The 17,036-nt window shown below is 51.2% G+C and overlaps 1 protein-coding gene across 2 annotated transcripts in view; it reads right to left on the bottom strand.

Moving 5' to 3' along the window:
- The window catches only part of Srrm3 (serine/arginine repetitive matrix 3), a 37,710-nt gene that overhangs the window by 9,856 nt on the left and 10,818 nt on the right, over nt 1-17,036 (bottom strand). For both annotated transcript variants that reach the window (XM_038346205.1, XM_038346206.1), the window contains exons 3-10: nt 11,685-11,813; nt 11,526-11,606; nt 11,103-11,132; nt 10,023-10,085; nt 9,857-9,892; nt 8,410-8,460; nt 7,750-7,854; nt 7,037-7,214 (exon numbers count right to left, since the gene is read on the bottom strand). In XM_038346205.1, coding sequence (XP_038202133.1) covers nt 7,037-7,214; nt 7,750-7,854; nt 8,410-8,460; nt 9,857-9,892; nt 10,023-10,085; nt 11,103-11,132; nt 11,526-11,606; nt 11,685-11,813 — 673 coding nt within the window. The remainder of the gene's footprint in view (nt 1-7,036; nt 7,215-7,749; nt 7,855-8,409; nt 8,461-9,856; nt 9,893-10,022; nt 10,086-11,102; nt 11,133-11,525; nt 11,607-11,684; nt 11,814-17,036) is intronic.

The raw sequence follows: 17,036 nt of genomic DNA, 5'->3' as shown, positions 1-17,036 counted from the left end.
CTCAGTTCAGCCAGAAGGTGGCAGAGGTGGTGGTTTACCCTCCAGTCAAGTCACTATTGCATCAGTAGGACACAAGTTGCCTGACATTGAACTTCTGCTTTTCCTGTTTCCACCTCCACGAGGGTTTAAGAGATGTCTGGCTTATAACCCAATGTTTCATGCACGCTAGGCAAACACTGGCAACTGAACTGTATCCCCAGTCCCATGCAGAACCACCGTGACTTCCCACTGTATCACGCTGGAAGTTGGGTGGAGTATTAGGGGCAGAAAGGTTCTGGACTGGAGAGATGAACACCCCAGTATGTTTCTGTCCCCAACCATTGAAGTCCAAGCCAAGACTGTGGCTTCCTACCCGGTAATGTCTTGAAGTCTCCGTTCCCCATTACGCTCCTCTGACTCCTTTAGCCTACTGACCTCACCTTAGTATAAGAACCCTTTGAAGGGATCCAAGTTGATTATGAGAATTTATGCTAAGTGTCGTACTAGGTGGGTTCTGATTCCCTGCCAATAAAACGGGATGACCAGAATCTTTTGTTGGGTTGGCTTATAAAAGGATTGGCTTCTATGGCCCCCAATAGACTAAAAGGATCAGAACAGGGGAAGAAGGTCTGAGGTCAGATGGGAAGGGTCCAGTCCCCTGCAGCCCAGGATAGCAGAGATGGAAAGACGGCGCTGTTGGGGAGTCCTTGGGGGAGGCCAGCCCATTCATCTCTCCAGAAACTGCCAAGAAAAGGTACCAGGATCCTGCCAGAGGCTGTGCTTGGTTAGGCCTCATTCTTCCCAGAGGTCGAGTGAAAGCCAGGGGGTACTGAAGTTTTTCTTTTTCCTCTCTTCTTTCTTTCTTTCTTTCTTTCCTTCCTTCCTTCTTTCTTTCCTTCCTTCCTTCTTTGCTTTCATTTTTTCCTTCATTCCTCCCTTGCTCCCTCCCTTTCTGTGTGTGCGCGCGCATATATATGTGTGTGTGCACGCACACGCGCGTGTGCAGGTGTATTTGTATGTGTGTGCATTCCTCCCTTGCTCCCTCCCTTTCTGCGTATGTGTGCGTGTGTGTGTGTGTGTGTGTGTGTGCATACACGCATGTGCAGGTGCATTTGTATGTGTGTGCATTTAGAGGCCAGATATCAATTTTGGGTGTCATTATTCAGGAGTCAGCAACCCTTTCTTATTTTTATTTTCTTAGAATTAATATATTTTAAGTTACATTTATTGGTTTGTGTGTGTGTGTGTGTCTGTGTGTGTGTACACACTCACTCATACCGAGGACAACCTGAAGAGGCTGGTTTTCTCTTTCTACCATGTGAGTCCCAGGGATTGAACTCTGGTCATTAGGTTTGGTGGCAAGCTTCTTTACCCACTGAGCTATTTTGAGGACATAGGCCTAGTCATTCAAGCTAGGCTGACTGACCAGCAAACCCCAGGGATTGCTCTGCCTCTGCCTTCCCGGATCTGCGCGGAGAAGCACAGGCCACCATCTCTGGCTTTCTAATGCCGTTTCTGGGGCTTGAACTCGCGCCCTCATGCCCGCAAAGCGAGCGCCCTATACACTTGTTTTCATGGCTCCGCTAATGACATCATTTTTAACTTGTCTAAGAAAAAGTTGAGGGTCAAGGGGAACAAACACCTGAAGGGTGGGGAAAGGGGACAGTGTGATGGACAAGAAGCACCTGGAGTGCCATGATGTCCCCTGTGCATCCCAGGCCTGACGCCTGCTCGCCTCCATCTCCCCGTGTTTGCCCCTTTGTGGAGGTCCAGGAGGGCTTGAAGGATGGAGTCTCCAAGTTTCCATCAGGCTAGGACACACCCCTTTTCAGACTAGCAGTACTTATCCCCTCGTGAAGAACAACTTCATCATCTCCCTTCCAGCGAGCACCATCCAAGGTGGAGTGTTCTGAAGAGTGAACTGTCCTGACCCTTCCTGGGATAAACACAAGAGAAGTATCTAACGCTTTCCTTGAAGTTGAAGATGGAGGTCTACCATGACCTGGATGTGGCCATTGGGCTATTGGGAGCTCAAACTTCTGTGGCTACCTTCAGGTAGAGCCGGAAGCGGGTGGAGGAAGGGTGGAGTGGTGGTGTCCCTAGGGACCCACTCTCCGAGCAGCCAGCTGAGCACAGGAGTAGCGATCACAAGTCTCACTCTGTCCAGAGTCACTGTGGCCAACTAGCGATCATCTCCTCTGCATCATTTTGTACCAAGGGACACTATTAAATTGCTCCAATTTAGATGTCCAGAAGAAGAAAAGACACCGGGGACTTGGAGGAGGCCTTGTTTTGGGGATAGGTAAGCTAAAATTTTATCTCATTCTAAAATCATCCCAGAGAGTTTCGGCCAAGTAAGTTCTCAAAGTTTAGTGCCTGCTCCAGACTCTGAATCCATTCCATTATCACACCTAAAGCCCAGAGCTGTGAATCTCAGTGGTACTTATACCGGCTGGTGTCCCAGGCCCCCGAAACTTGCACCTCTGAGCTCTACTGTGCTGTCATAAAAGAACTTGGTCGAAGTCTAGAGATCAGCCTGGCCTAGTCAGCCCCAAAGGCTGCAATGGGACAACTTTAAATTTGATCTTCAGCCAGAAATCCCTTCCATATCTGGAGATCAAGAGGTTCTCAGAGCCCACTCTTCTATTGCTTACTGTCTAGGTGGGTCCTGGAGGACTGGAGTGTGTGTGACCAAAGTCCCTAGCTAGGAGCTGGCAAGGATGAAGGGTGAGGGTGTTCAGCAACCACTCCAGACAGTAGCAATCAAATCACCCCCCCCACACACACACACACAAGCACATAGTATGGGAAGAGACACCGAGACTGAATGTTAAACCACACACAAATGCATTCAGCGAACAAAATGAGGAGAGAGAGTGAAGGAGGCCTTGGGGACCAGGATCAGGAGATGGATAGGAAGAAGCAGAGGTAGGGGAGATGAGAGGGACACACCTGCAAAACCATCAGGGGTTAGGGAGGGAGAGCGATGGGAACCAAACCACAGACCAGGGGACAGACAGCTAGGAGGTGGCTTGTTTGGAGAAAGTGCAAATGAAAAATTAAAGGAAGAAAAGGAAAGAGAAAATTAAAAACAAATCAACTCAGAGCAAAGTGAGGGGAGAGAGAGAGAGAGAGAGAGAGAGAGAGAGAGAGAGAGAGAGAGAGAGAAGATAGGAACTAAGCAGAGTGGGCGGACTTATCTGAGATGAGAGGGAGAGAGCAAATAAATGCACAGAGGAGCTGGGATACCTACCTTCTCAGTGGTCAGGGACAGGGATGCAACAACAAAAGAAAGACAAGAAAGTGTCTGCACGGGGAATGCAGGACGTGGGATTCCAAATGGACCCCTGCCTTGAGCCAGCAGAGGGAAACAGACTGCCCTGCAGCTTCTGGGTGTGGCCTCAGGGATGGGAGGGGCCACTTTTCAGCCGTCTCGGTTAGATTCATTATTTATTTACTTATTTTAAAATCTTTAGCTGCAGGCTCCAAAAGCCAAGCTTTCCTTAATTCTCTACATAACCAACTTCCCGGAGGGCATGCATGCAGCAGCTAATAAAAGCAGAAACCACAGGGTAGATAGAGAAGGGGCTTTAGCTTGGGAGAGAGGCCCTAATCAGGAGGAAAGAGATGGAAAGAGAAGATAAACAGGCACAGCAAGAGGGGGCAGAGAGCGTGTGGGGGGTGGATAGAGAGGCCAGACAAAGAGAAGAGAGAGAGGCTGGTTAAATAAGGCCAGTCAGGGAAGATGAAGAGGGCAGGAGGGGAGACACATATTTAAAAGGAAAAACAACTATAAATTCAATTTGGAAGCTGCATCTTGCCTCTCAGATCAACCCAAGACTTCCTTATGACGTATTTAACTGCTTTTTGAGACAGAAACTCATGTAGCATAGGATAGCCTCAAATTCAGTATCTAATAGAGGCTGGCCTTGAATAACTGATTCTCCTGCATCTACTTCTCAAGTGCGGGAATTACAAGTGTGCACCACTAGCCCCAGATTTTATGTGGTGCTAGGGAGCCAATCCAAGGCAAACACTGCCAGCTAAGTCCCCGCCGGTCACTCTCTTCCTTTTTCTCTGTAGTGATTGAACTACACGGTAGGCCAGAACTCTACTACTGGGCTATATCCCAGGCTCTCCTTTTTAAATTTTTGATATTGATTTTTGTTCTCAGACTAAGTTACCAAGGGTGACCTTGTCTGTCTTTGGCTTTGTTATCCTCTTCCAGATTCCATGTGACCACCACCAGTCATGGCTCTGTTTTCTGATGGAGGATTGTCTGGAGCAAAGACACCAATGGCTTGTCCCCCAACTAGAACAGGGCTTCTTTCTAGTCTAGACTCTCTAGCTTGGACAGCTTTACCTGAATTAAACTTGCAGTTGCCTTCAGGCCCCTTCTCTGGGCTTTCTAAGGACATAGGGCCTGACGCTGGCTTCCTCTGCCTGTGCACAGCACCCAATTAGTAACACAGGACAAGTCCCTTCTCTCTGTGTGGTCACTCGCTTCTTGCAAGGTCCTCTATGGACTCAGAAACACCAATGTTGTTCATTTAAAACCCAAGCTAACTCCAGTATGTTCCCTGGGGTTAGCAAGAGGGCTAGTTGCCCTTCCTTACTAAACAGGTGTTGTCAGCGTGGCTGTCATTCATATTTGGAGTTGTGTTCCCTTTTAAATTCTGATCACAAGAGAAGAAAATATATAAAGATATGGGCATGACTAATGTAGACTAGAAATTCAAACATCATCTCTGCATTAGAAGAAAGGCTTCCACAGTAACACACACACACACACACACACAAGCAAAGTTCTAGAACACAGAAGAGAGAGAAAAGGAAAAACAAAACCCAAAACAAACCCAGAAAGATAGCTTACATTTTGGTACATTACAAAATTGTTTTCTTTTTAAATAAAGAAAAAGGAAATACAAACAAAAAAACAAAGTAACAGGGAAAAATGACATAAACTCCCCCACCCTCAGCTAAACAAGATATGGAATTATAGTATTACCACGTTTCAAATGGGAGGCTAAAAAACAAACAAAGACATAGGTGGGGTTAAAAAAACATTGAGCTTCTCTTTTTTTCCATATCTTTTTCTCTCCTTTTCTTAAAGACAGTGTCACAAGCTCTTATCCCCAGTACTTATACCCAAAACCTTTTTTCAAAATGGTGAAGGTTATGGACATCCCAGCCCTCCCTCCATCTCACCTTTCTGGGTACAGGAGAACTAGCCTCTATCACAGTCCCCTGTTAAAAGTCTTTTTTTTTTTTTTTAAAGGAAAAGAGAGGATCAAGCCTAAGTTGGAGACCTGGGACGTTCAAAGTCTCAGATTGTGCAGGATGCAAAGGTGAGGGATAAGATTCTGAGCTATGCATTGTCATAAGAGTAAACAACATACTTGTAAACTCCCACAGCCTTGTGAAAATGGAGTCCAGTTTTGGGCAGGAGATATAAAGTGCTGCTTCACGGCCATCTCGTTATTGTTGCCATTTTGTCTGCCCCTCCCCCATGTCTAGTTACTGTATCCATTTTGTTTACACATATTCACATGTGCTGCAAGGAGCAGTGGACAGGGAAGTTGTTCAGATTCCCAAGACCCACAGAAGGGATCAGAAATGGGACAGGACCTTCTTTCATCCCTGGTTTGGGGAAAAAAAAACCCTGTGTTTGGGGATCTTAAATGAGGTCACCGATGAGAGACTGTGCAGGTAGTCTTTGTGCTCAGGAAGTTTCGGATGGCCATGCTTCTTTTTAGGTTAGCTCATCAGTTCTAGCCCTTGCTGGTTGCTTTAAGATCTCCACCGTGCCATCTCACACTCCCAAGACAGATCCAAGGGACATCAGTGACCTTGACTGGTGGCCTAACCAAAGCCCCAGAAGCTAGGCCAAGAACCAGTCTTTTAGGACAGTCTAGAGGCAGGCTTTCCCACAGAAATCCTGAGAACAAAAGCTTTGTGCCCTACCTCCCTTCGCCTTCCTCACAGGAGGAAGAGTACTTCAGAAAAGGAAGGGCGTGAAAGAAAACAAATAAACAGAAAAAGCAAAATGAAACCGACAAGTACAGGTTCGTGTTAGCTGCTGAAACCTGCGGTCTGGGGAGGGGCTGCTTGTCACTCTGATGAGGCATCTTGGGCAATGCTTCGCGGGTGTGGGAAGGACCCTGCTATTCTACCCCAAGTTTTTGAGCACACCCAGTGGCCCTGTCAGGGCCACAGCACCCTCTCCTCGGGAGGCCTCAGCCTCATACTCTGATTGGCAGACAGATGGGGGTCTATAGACCTTTGTGTGGCCCATGAGGGGAATAAGAACGTCTAGTGTTTTGTTCGGGCTCCTACGATCACCTCACCTGCCTGAAGATCTAGAGGTGACGGTGTCCCTTCCTATATATGGATGGGGACAGTTTTGTGGTGAGGACCGTAATGGTAGGAGTGTTTTGGGTGTCTTGGTAGTGACAAGCCTGGGAAGTGAAGTTGGCAGGTTTGAGACACCAATCCAAATTGGGCAGTGCTGGGGCCAAGGACAATAAAAGCTCATTGTAGGTCCCAAGAGAAGAAAGGGCTAAAGAGAGGTTAGGGGAGGGAAAGGACTCAGAGAAGGGGTAAGGGCTTGGATGTCACGTGACACCCACTGGAGTTTTTGAATCACTTCTCTCCAGTTCCTGACTGCCGTGTTTACTGCCCACACCTGTTCCCTGGAAGGCAAGAAACCTCGGTTCACCTCCAGCGGCGTATCCCAACTATCCCTATGGTCAGGCCTTCTCTGACCTTCACTTTGCCAAACACAAAAGTGGCCCAGGCCTGCAGGTCCCCACCCCTAACCCCTCACCAGACCACCAGGTCCAGGTGGGAACAACATCCAACCGAGCATTCCAGGTAACTCCAGGCACCCGACGCCCCTTGCAGAGCACAAGGGAGGACTGGGAAGGGAGAGAAAGTCGAACGGGTCGCCCGGTGACCCATTAACGGCCCCCGTTCCTCCAGCTACCCGCCCCTACCCCGCACGGCGCAGCCCGCGAAAGCGGAGTAGCGAACCCTCCGCAAAGCCAAGCGTACGTACATCGGGCGGGCCGTGCGCCGAGCCGGGGCGGCCCCCGTGCGCTCCGCTGCGTTGCCTGCTGCCTCCGTTCTGTTGGGGCGACCCCCATCCGCTGCCGCCCGACGGGGACGGCGACCGGCTCCCGCTGGATCGCTGGCTGCCAGTCTTCCTCCCGTCATCTCGATGCTTGGGGCTCAGCCTGGGGGAGCGGAGGGATGGGGGGGAGCCGGCGTGGGACGCCCCCTCTGCTTGATTCCCAACTCGCGCTTTCACGGAGAGAGCAACCCGAGCGAGCCAGCCCTGCACTGCCTTGAATTCCCATTTAGGCTCTTCCTCCAGGTGGGCACCAGCTTGCTTCTGGCTGATGAACTTTGATCCCGGGAACTACCCCCTCCCCCGCGCACCCCGGCCCTTAGGGGAGGCAACACTCGCTTCCCTCCCCAAGCTGCACTAAATACTTTTTTTTTTTTTTTGAGACAGTCTCGTGTAGCCCAGGCTGGTTTTCAACTCTACGTCTAGTCTAGAATAACCTTGAATTTCTGATCCTTCTACCTCCATCTCTAAAGTTCTGGGGTTGAAGGCATGCACCCAACATTTAGATTATGACCCCGGGGGTGAGGTCAAACTCAGCTTCGTGCACACCAGGCACACAGCCTAACAGCTGGGCTAAATCTCCGCCCCCACCTCCACCCGCCCAGCATCACCTCTTGAGCCCGCCCCAGGGTTCAGCCTACCTGCTGGGTGATCCGGAATCGCTGTAGTGTGAGGTCACCGAGGGACTGTGGGAAGTGACGCTGCTGTGGTGGTGAGACCTTCGGCCTGGGGACTCAGCGTGAGGCCTGGTGTGGACAAGGGGAGTCAGCCGGAACTGAAATGTTATCCACCTTGACCTTGGTGTTGCCTGGCCTGACCTCGGGGATTTGGTGTAACTGAGGAAGGTCACTATGGGGTCAGCCCCACCCCCAGCACAGGCTCCGACAAAAAAAAAAAAAAAAAATTACCTAAATGGGGTTGGGGCCGGGTGTAGGGTCCCCAAAAGTCATCAGAGAGTTAGGGAAAAGCGCCTTTTCCTGGTGACAGCCCCAACGTCCAAAGATCATCTCATCTCTCATCTGGTCTTCTTAGAATGGCGGGTGTGGGTTAAAGAGGTCAAAGGGCAGAAAGGATGGACAGGTGGCAAGGAGGCTAAGCGCCACCAGTCCTGAGTGGCCACTGGCTCACAGGGCTTCCCCAGCGCATTTGAACGTGTCTGTCTGGCACGAGTAGGGGGCTATCCTTTTTAGCTCAAGTTGCCCTTAGAGGTTTGATTCTAGCTAAGTTCAAGAGGTTGGTTTTTGGGGGTGCTAAAAGGCCAGGTTTTCTGGGGCAGGGGGAGGAGAGCAGAGGGTTCTTACCGCTTGCGCTCTTTGTTTTTTTCTTTTCGTTTGCTCTTGAGGCTTCGAGATCTGCAGGAAGCAGAGACCAGGTCTGAGCACCACCGGTGGCTCCAGAGTGACTGTAGAACTCTGGAGTCCAGCTGGGCTCAGACAAGGAACTCCAGTTTGCCCCTCTTAGGCCTAAACAGCCCTGGCTGAGCGGGAGCTGCCCACCTCACCCGATAGGGCACAGCCAGGATTCATGAAGAGGGGTGGGTATGTATGTGGTGCTGGGGTAGAATCCGTGGAGTTCACATATAAGCGGGCCCTCTACCATCAAGCCATGCACACCCAGTTTGTAACCTTCTGCTTTCCATATAAACAGGATCTCACTGGAGTGAGATCTCTTATCCCCATGTAGCAACTTCTCTGATACCACAAAATCATTTCCCATCCCAAACAAATACAACAAACACCGAGATTTAGGAAAGGGCTGGGATAGAGGGGTTCAGCTTGCTTTGGTCGTCAGTTTCACAGAGAAGCTGATGTAAGGGGGACTAGCTCAAAAACCAAACCAAACCAAACAAAACGAAAACGACTAGCTCGCCGTCCTGGTGATCGGGGCTGTACATAAGATGGTTGCCACTAGGGGGCACCATCCTTCCACCCTGGGAGGGAGAAAGCGGGCAGAAATGGGGAAAATAGGAAGGGTAGGGTGGAATTATTTCCATACTCCCAGGTATGAATGGCCTTTGGTAAATTCCTGCAAGGGAAGGGCCTGGAGACTCTGTCCCTAGTCAGGGTTGTAGGGAAGAGTCCAACTCCCAGGGTAAGGGCACAACTGGCCTACACTTTTTTTTTTTTTTTTTAATTATGTGCATTGGTGCCTGCCTGTATGTTGTGTGAGGGTGTTGGGTTCCCTCGATCTGGGGTTACAGATAGTTGTGAGCTGCCATGTAGGTGGTGGGAATTGAACTCCGGTCCTCTGGAAGAGCAGTCAGTGCTCTTAATTGTTGAGCCATCTCTCCAGCCTGCCCCCCCCTCCCCCCGGGCTACACCTTTTGATCCCTGATACTGAGTTTACTAACTTCTGCCTGGCTTCCTCTTTTCCTCCAGTTAACCCAGAAGCCAGTACCATGGCCGCCTGGCAGTCAGCCCTATAGAGGGTTAACAACTAGGTGCCAGAAACTCCAGGGCTAGCCCCAGCCTGGGCACCCCCATCTTCTACCCACTGAGCCATTCCAGTTCACAGAAATGCTTTGTCCTGGACACACCACGGCTTGCAGCTCTTTCTGAACATACTTGGGGCTTCAACATGGAAGCTGAACTGAGGCAGGCAAAGGCCGACCTGTGCTCCGGCCCCTTTTGCATCAGTGTGGAAGATGGGACTGGACTCGGGCACCCCCCCCCCCCCCCCGTCCTGTGGCTTTGGTCCCTCAAGGAGTCTGGCAACCTCTGTGTGCCTGCTTGGGAAAGCATAGCTAACCTGTATCGCCTCTTCCTCCGGGACCCAGAATCAGACCTGTGGGCGATAGACAAATTCTTCTGAGTCTCCCTGGGAAGGGCCACGGAGGGGCACAGCCCAGGTCCTGAGCCCCAGGGAATGAAACAAGCTGCTGGGGCAGGGGTGTGGGGAGGAGAGGGCAGATTACCTATCTCTGCGGTGCTTCTTCACACCCTTCTTCTTCTTGCGCAGGGGGGAAGCACTCCCACAGCTGTGGAGACAGGGGTGGGCATTCGTGAGCTGGGGGTGGAGGGGAGAGGATGGGTATGGCTGAAGGGGCTTAGGGTATGGAAGCCGGGAAGAGGTCCCAGGGTACGAAACCCAAAGTCCCTTGTATAGAAAGCCAAAGACCCCTAAATTGATACTATTGCCTGTCCCTTAGTCGCCCTTTCTCCTTTGTGTGTGTTTGTGTGTTGTGTGTTTGTGTGTGTGTATGTGTGATCTTCTTCCACTAGGTAGGTCCTGGTGACTCTACTCAGGTCATCAGGGTTGGTTACAATTTCTTTGGTTGCTGAGCCATCTCACCAGCCCCCTATTCTCTCTCTCTCTCTCTCTCTCTCTCTCTCTCTCTCTCTCTCTTTCTTCTTCTTCTTCTTCTTCTTCTTCTTCTTCTTCTTCTTCTTCTTCTTCTTCTTCCTTTCCTTCCTTCCTTCTTTCCTCCCTCCCTCCCTCCTTCCCTCCCTTCCTTCCTTTCTTCCTTCCTAGCTTTCCTGGAGCTCACTCCATAGACTAGGATGGCCTTGAACTCACAGACCTGTTTCTGCCTCCTGAGTGCTGGAACTAAAGGCTGCACCACCACCACCCAGTGCCCCTTTCGCTGACTTCCGAGACATGCCACCTTGGCTAGGCCGGCCAGTAAGCCCGCTCTTTGGTTCCTTTGTGGTATTGTTTATTTGGTTATTTTTGTTTGTTCGTTTTGGAGACAGGCCTTGCTGTGTAGCCCAGGCTAGCCTTGAACTCATGGTTCTTCTACTTCGGTCTCCCAAGTGGTGGGATCACAAGAGTGTGCCCCTGTCATGTATAGGGAAAGAGAAGAAATGTTTCTTCTGGTCTGGTTTCCTTACAGGGCCTCACACTAGGCTAACTCACCAGCTCCGAGTGTCCCCAGCGCTTGGGATTTCTGGGTCGGGTATGCAAACACTTTCAACCCCTGAGGTGCCAGGCTGCTGTGTCTTTCTTTCCCACCCACAGGTGCCTCCACCCTGTCTCTGTCCCCCCCATCACTGACCTGCATTCTGACTCCAGTCTCCTCTTTTTGCTGAAGGTGGATGCCAGAGAGAAAGGACAGAGGGATGGACCCGATTAGCTAGCTAGTGGTCCCAGCTTGTACCTCAGGACAGAGGAGGGGGAGGACATAGAAACGGGGGAGTTGTAGTTGAGGGCCGGTAATGATCCCCTTCCCAGGGACACCCACACTTGGGATGGGGTTTACTTGAACCCTGGGAGGAGGGTTATGCCCAGTGGAGGTGGGGCTTAGAGCAGGGAAGGGCTTAGCGAGTGGGCGGGGCTAAGAGTGGAGGGGTTGGCTGCAGGATGGCGATTCAAGTGGGTGGAGCTGGTTTAGGTTCCCGGATCCCAGGTGTAGCATCTGTGTCCCGCACATCCTCAAGGCCCCTCCCCGCCTTGCCCTAGGACCATGCGCCGCTCTCACCGGCTCCTCCGATGACTGCCTTTCTTTTTCTTCTTCTTCTTGGGAGGGGGCGATGCGGAGCTGCTGGACCAGTGCTTGGTCCTGGGTGAGAAGGGGCGTCGGGGGCGGTAAGGGAGGCTGCCCCGTGTTGCCCTCCCCTCCGCCGCGGCGGCCGCTCACCTGTACCCCCGGTGCCCGCGGTAGCAGGCGACCGGGCAGTCGCAATCCACCGGGCCGTCGTCCTCATCGAAGGGTGGGTACTCCAGGCCCGGTTCCAAGCAGTCCATCCTCCGGGGGGTCTCTGCCATGCTAAGGAAAGACAGACGCTGCTACTAATCTGCCTCCGAGGAATGGCCTTCCAGCTGCTGCAGCCTGGGTATGGCGCCATGGCCGGGCCTATGTCCTCTGGGTTATGTGTGGCTGGGGAGTGTGTGGGGGGGTGCTTGCAGACCAGGGCGCTTGCCATCCTCAGTCCTGGAGGCTCTGATGAAGATTCGAGTAGCCCAGGCTCCGAGGCAGTGGTTTGCAAAGAAAAAGAACCCCCAAGCCTGGTAGGGCAGGCCTGTTACGTCAACTATTAGGAATGCTGAAGCTGGAAGATTTCAAGTTCAGGGCCTGTTAGACCAACCTAGCTAAGAATAAGCAATCAGATAAATGGCTGGGGAAGCAGCTTTGAGGGCCGGGACTCAGCTGTATAACGCTGGCCTATAGGGAAGCCCTGGGTTCCAGCCCCAGTAACACATGCGTGTGTGTGCGTGCGTGCACACACACGCACAGGCATGCACGCACCCTCCCACGCACAACCAAACCAACTAAAAAACCAGGAACGCAGAGTTGGTAGAATGCTCGCCTAGATTTCATGAAACCCAGGTTTCCCTGTGCAGCTGGGTGTGGTAGGGCACTCTTGTAATCCCAGTACTTGGGAGGTGGAGGCGGGGTGAGGAGTTCAAGGCTATCCTCAGATACATAGGATGGTCGAGGTCAGCTGGGTTGCCTGAGATCTCAACAACAAAACAATTAGATCCGTCCCGTTTATTGAGCCCCTTCTTACCCTTCACCAAGTCTCCTCCTTGTAACCGTTAGCCCTGTTGTCCTATCCTGGTGTCCCTACTGCTCTCCCTTTCCCTCCCTGGATTCCCTACTCTTTCAAAGAGCCCCTCCCCCATCACTGACATCTGCTTCTCCAGATCCCTGATCTCACCCCCTTCCGCCTTGCACCTCCTTTCCCTCCTCTTTCCTTCAGCTTTGGCCTCAGCCCCTGAAATATTCATAGCCTCTCCTCACCCTCCCCCCCCCTCCGCAGCCTCCAGAGGCCTTCTGAGCTTCGAAGCTCCAGCTGCCGGCTGTCTTCATCAATCACGGCTGGCGCCGGAGGGTGAGGGTGGGGGCCTCAGCTCTCTGCCGCCTCCAGCTCTGTATCCACTCCTCACCAGGCTCAGGCTCCCAGCTCCTCTGACAGCGCCCCGCCCCCAGGCGTCCTCTGCTGCAGAGGCTCGGTTTGTGGTTGCCTGATCCTCAGGGAAGAAGAGCTATCTGGTCATTTCACTCCTCTGAGGGACTCACAGAAGCCCTTGTCATGAGGGCTCTGTCGCTAAACCATTGTGTGACCTGGGGCCTGAGTAGGCCCCTAACTAAGCCTCTTCTTCAACTTAAGAATAACTGGAGTATTTTTCTTCTTTCTTCCCCCCTTTTTTTGCTTCTTTTTTTCAGTTTTCCTTTTATTCTCTTTTCTTTCTTTTTTTCCTCTTTTCTTTCTTTCGATTTTTTTTTAAGACAGGGTTTCTCTATATAACAGTCCTAGCTGTCCTGGAATTCGCTTTGTAGACCAGGCTGGCCTTAAACTCACAGAGATCTGCCTGCCTCTGCCTCCCGAGTGCTGGAATTAAAGGTGTGCGCCACCGCCGCCTGGCCGTGTGGACTCGGGAGCAAACTCTGAGAGTTAGGTTTGCGGCTCCTTTATTCTCTGTGCCATCTCAGTGGCCCCAAGGTTCTTCCTTTCTCTTTTTTTCTTACTCTTTCTTCCTTTTTTTTAATTTTTATTTTTAAATTGAACAAGACCACAAATGACCTTCCACAGACTTGTCTCCACAGTAATGGGCTTCCCCTCATCTCCCTCTTCCTCATCGTCTGTGCTGGTGGGGACAGTTCCCTGACTTCCACAGGACACCCACACCCACGCCCCCTCTCTTGGAGGCCCACACACAGCTCACCCTTTCCTGTACAGAGGAGGGAGGCCAGGACAAGGGTACCCGCTTTGAGTTCTCAAAATAGATTTGAATCTATAAATGACTATTTTGACTGACCGCCGGGGACCTTATCTACACAAGAATAGAGAATCCTCTGGCTTGGAGCAGAGGATTAAGGAAGATTGTCCATCCAAGGCTGCGGGCACACAGGCCTGGTCCATGGCCCGGGCATTCCGTAGCAGTGATTACTTTGCAGGGGACATCTGCTGGCTTACTCATCACAGACACCTCTTCCTGGAAGGGACTCGGGAACAGCACAGAAACGGTGGAAGGGAGGGAGACTGGCTGTGGTGACGCGGGGGGGGGGGGGGGCTAAAGCAAGGCTTGACATTAGGCATGGTGGCACATGTAATCCGGGTACAGGGAGAGAAGTCAGGGGGATCCCAAGTCTGAAACCTGCTGGACTACATAGCAAGTTCAGGATAAGCCTGAACCAACCCTCAGAAACCCTGTCTCAATAACTAACTAACTAATGACTGACAAGATGCCTCAGTAGCTAAAGGCATGTGCATCCAAGCCTGACAACCTGAGTTCGATTCCTAGTGTTCACACGGTGGAGGGAGAGAACTGACCCCTGTGAGCTGTCCTACCTCCTCCCACCCCCACATGCTGCTCCTTTCTCTTCCCTTTGTCTCTCTCAAAAATCAATTTAAAAAGTAAGAAATAAAAGGGCTGGGCCTCAGCAGATAGCTTATCACACAACCATCGGACTGGAGTTCGGATTGCCAGCACCTGCATAAAAACCAGGCATGGTAGCACACACAGGAGGAGCAGCCCTGGTGCTTCAGCCAGCCCAACGGACGTGATGAGTACCAGTTACAAAGAAATTCTGAAGCAAAAAAAAAAAAAAACCTCAGGTGGAGAAAAATAGAGGAGGACATTCCACTGTCCGTGACTTCCACATGTACACACATGTACACACATGGGTGCAAGTGTATGCTTGCTTTCGTGAATACACATGCCTATACCAGCTCTGGAGATTTAGAGGAAACACTCTCAAATTGAAAAGTAAAAGGATGGCTGTGAGTGGCTCAGTGGTAGAGCCCCTGCCTAGAATTCCCCAGTGAGGGGCTGGGGCGTGGCTCAGAGGTAGAGCACCTGCCTAGAATCCCCCAGTGACAGGCTGGGGCGTGGCTCAGTGGTAGAGCCCCTGCCTAGAATTCCCCAGTGAGGGGCTGGGGCGTGGCTCAGTGGTAGAGCACCTGCCTAGAATCCCCCGGTGAGGGGCTGGGGGTGTGGTTCAGTGGTAAAATTCTTTAGTGTGAGGCCCTGAAATCAGTCCCTAGCACATTGAAAAACAATAATTATGACCCAGCTTGCAAACACTAGGTTGTCCCTGACAGCCTTGGAGCCACGACACATATTTTGGGAGGCTTTTTTGGGGGGGATGAAAGAGAGAATAGTGTGATCCTCCTACCTCCACAGAACCAACACCCTCACATGCCTTAATTCAAACCTCTCTGCTCTTCCTCATCTTGAAACGGGTGACTCCCTCCCATCTGTCCTGTCTCCCTCCTCTGACGTGTCCAGCCCCCTTGTGCTCTAAGGTCCATCACCGCTCACACAGCTCCTCAGCCACACAAATGCCTGACATGCAAAACACAGTCTTCAGTGAACCTGGTAAAGGTAAGGGCAGCTCCAGTGGCTCGTGGGTGAGCTGGTGGGAGGAGGGAGCTTCAGCTGACACAGACTTGAACACGATGATGGCTTTTTACAAAATCAAGTTGCTCCCTTTGGGCCATGCCTGACCTCTCTGGTCACTATAACTGCCCAGGTAGGCTGGCCCTGAATATCCTTCATGTGCCACTTACTTCCAGTTTGGTCCCCTTCTCTTGTACTTCCTTCTCTGATGGCTCCATCTCCAAGGTGTCTTCCTATATAACTCTCAACTTTATTTGAAGAAATTTATTTCATGTGTATGATTTTTTGCCTGCATCCATACATGTGCACCACGTGCATGCAATGCCTGCAGAAGCCAGAAGAGGGCATTGGATCCCCTGGGACTGAAGTTAGGGATGGTTGTGAGCTCTCAGGTGGTTCTCTGCGAGAATGGCACGTGCTCTGAGCCATATTTCTAGCCCCTCCGCCTTAGTTTTGGGAGACAAGGTCTCTCACTGAACCTGGAGATCTCTGTTGGGACTAACTAGCTAGCCAGCAACCCTGGAACCCATGTGGTTCTGAATCTCTGGTGCTCAGCTTGCAGATGCCCGCTGGCACACGTAGCTTTTATGTGAGTGCGGAGAATCCAAATGCAGCTCCTCACGCTTTGCAGCAAGCATTTTACCCACTGAGCTACCATCTCCCCAGCCCGTTTATTATCATTACTTTTTAACTTTTATTTTCTGTGTTGCTGTGGCCTCGTGTGCCGAACACTAGACGTACTTAACATGTTTTGCTCTTAAATCCATGCTTGCCGGGCGGCCGTGGCGCACGCCTTTAATCCCAGCACTCAGGAGGCAGAGGCAGGCGGATCTCTGTGAGTTCGAGGCCAGCCTGGTCTACAAGAGCTAGTTCCAGGACAGGCTCCAAAGCTACAGAGAAACCCTGTCTCGAAAAACCAAAAAAAAAAAAAAAAAAAAATCCATGCTTGTCTCCTAGCTGATGGCACATCATGTCTATGGAATAGGAATTGGGAGTGTCATTCCACCATAGAGGTGACCAACATAGGCATAGACAGTTGGCTAGGACGTGAAAGGGTGCATTAAGTCAGACACGGTGGCGCTCACCTGGGATCCCAGCATTTGGGAGGTGGAGGCAGGGGGATCGGGAGGTCAGCAAGTTGGAGGCCAGTCTAAGCTGCATGAAACCTATTTTCAAAGAAACTCAAAACAGAGGGGGAATGGGGGGATAGCTCAGTCGGCAAAGGGCTTGCTATGTAAGCAGGAGAACCCGACTTCAACCCCAGAAGCCATGTAAAAAGCTGGTGTAAGGGTGTGCTCAAGTGATCCCAGCACTGGGGAGAGAGAGACAGGAGGATCTTTGGACTATGCAGGTCAGACAGTCTAGCCTAATGGTGAGCTCCCAGCCAGTGAGAGATTCTGTCAGAAAATATAAGGTAGATAGAAACTGAGGGAGATGCCAGTGGTGATCTGTGGCCTCCACATATATGTACACACACACACACACACACACACACACACACACACACACACGAGGTTGCTTCTCACTGGCTGTTCTTCATGTCACCCTTTTTTAAATAAAAAAGAGAGTTTGGGGTAATTTTATTACATTTATTTATTGTGTCTGTGGTGTGAGTATGTGTGCTATCATGTGCCTGTAGAGCTGA

This window comes from Arvicola amphibius, chromosome 10, assembly GCF_903992535.2.
Source record: "Arvicola amphibius chromosome 10, mArvAmp1.2, whole genome shotgun sequence".
In the NCBI taxonomy this organism is placed as follows: domain Eukaryota; kingdom Metazoa; phylum Chordata; class Mammalia; order Rodentia; family Cricetidae; genus Arvicola; species Arvicola amphibius.
The sequence above is the reverse complement of the archived record's forward strand: the minus strand, read 5'-3'. Positions and strand labels throughout refer to the sequence as shown.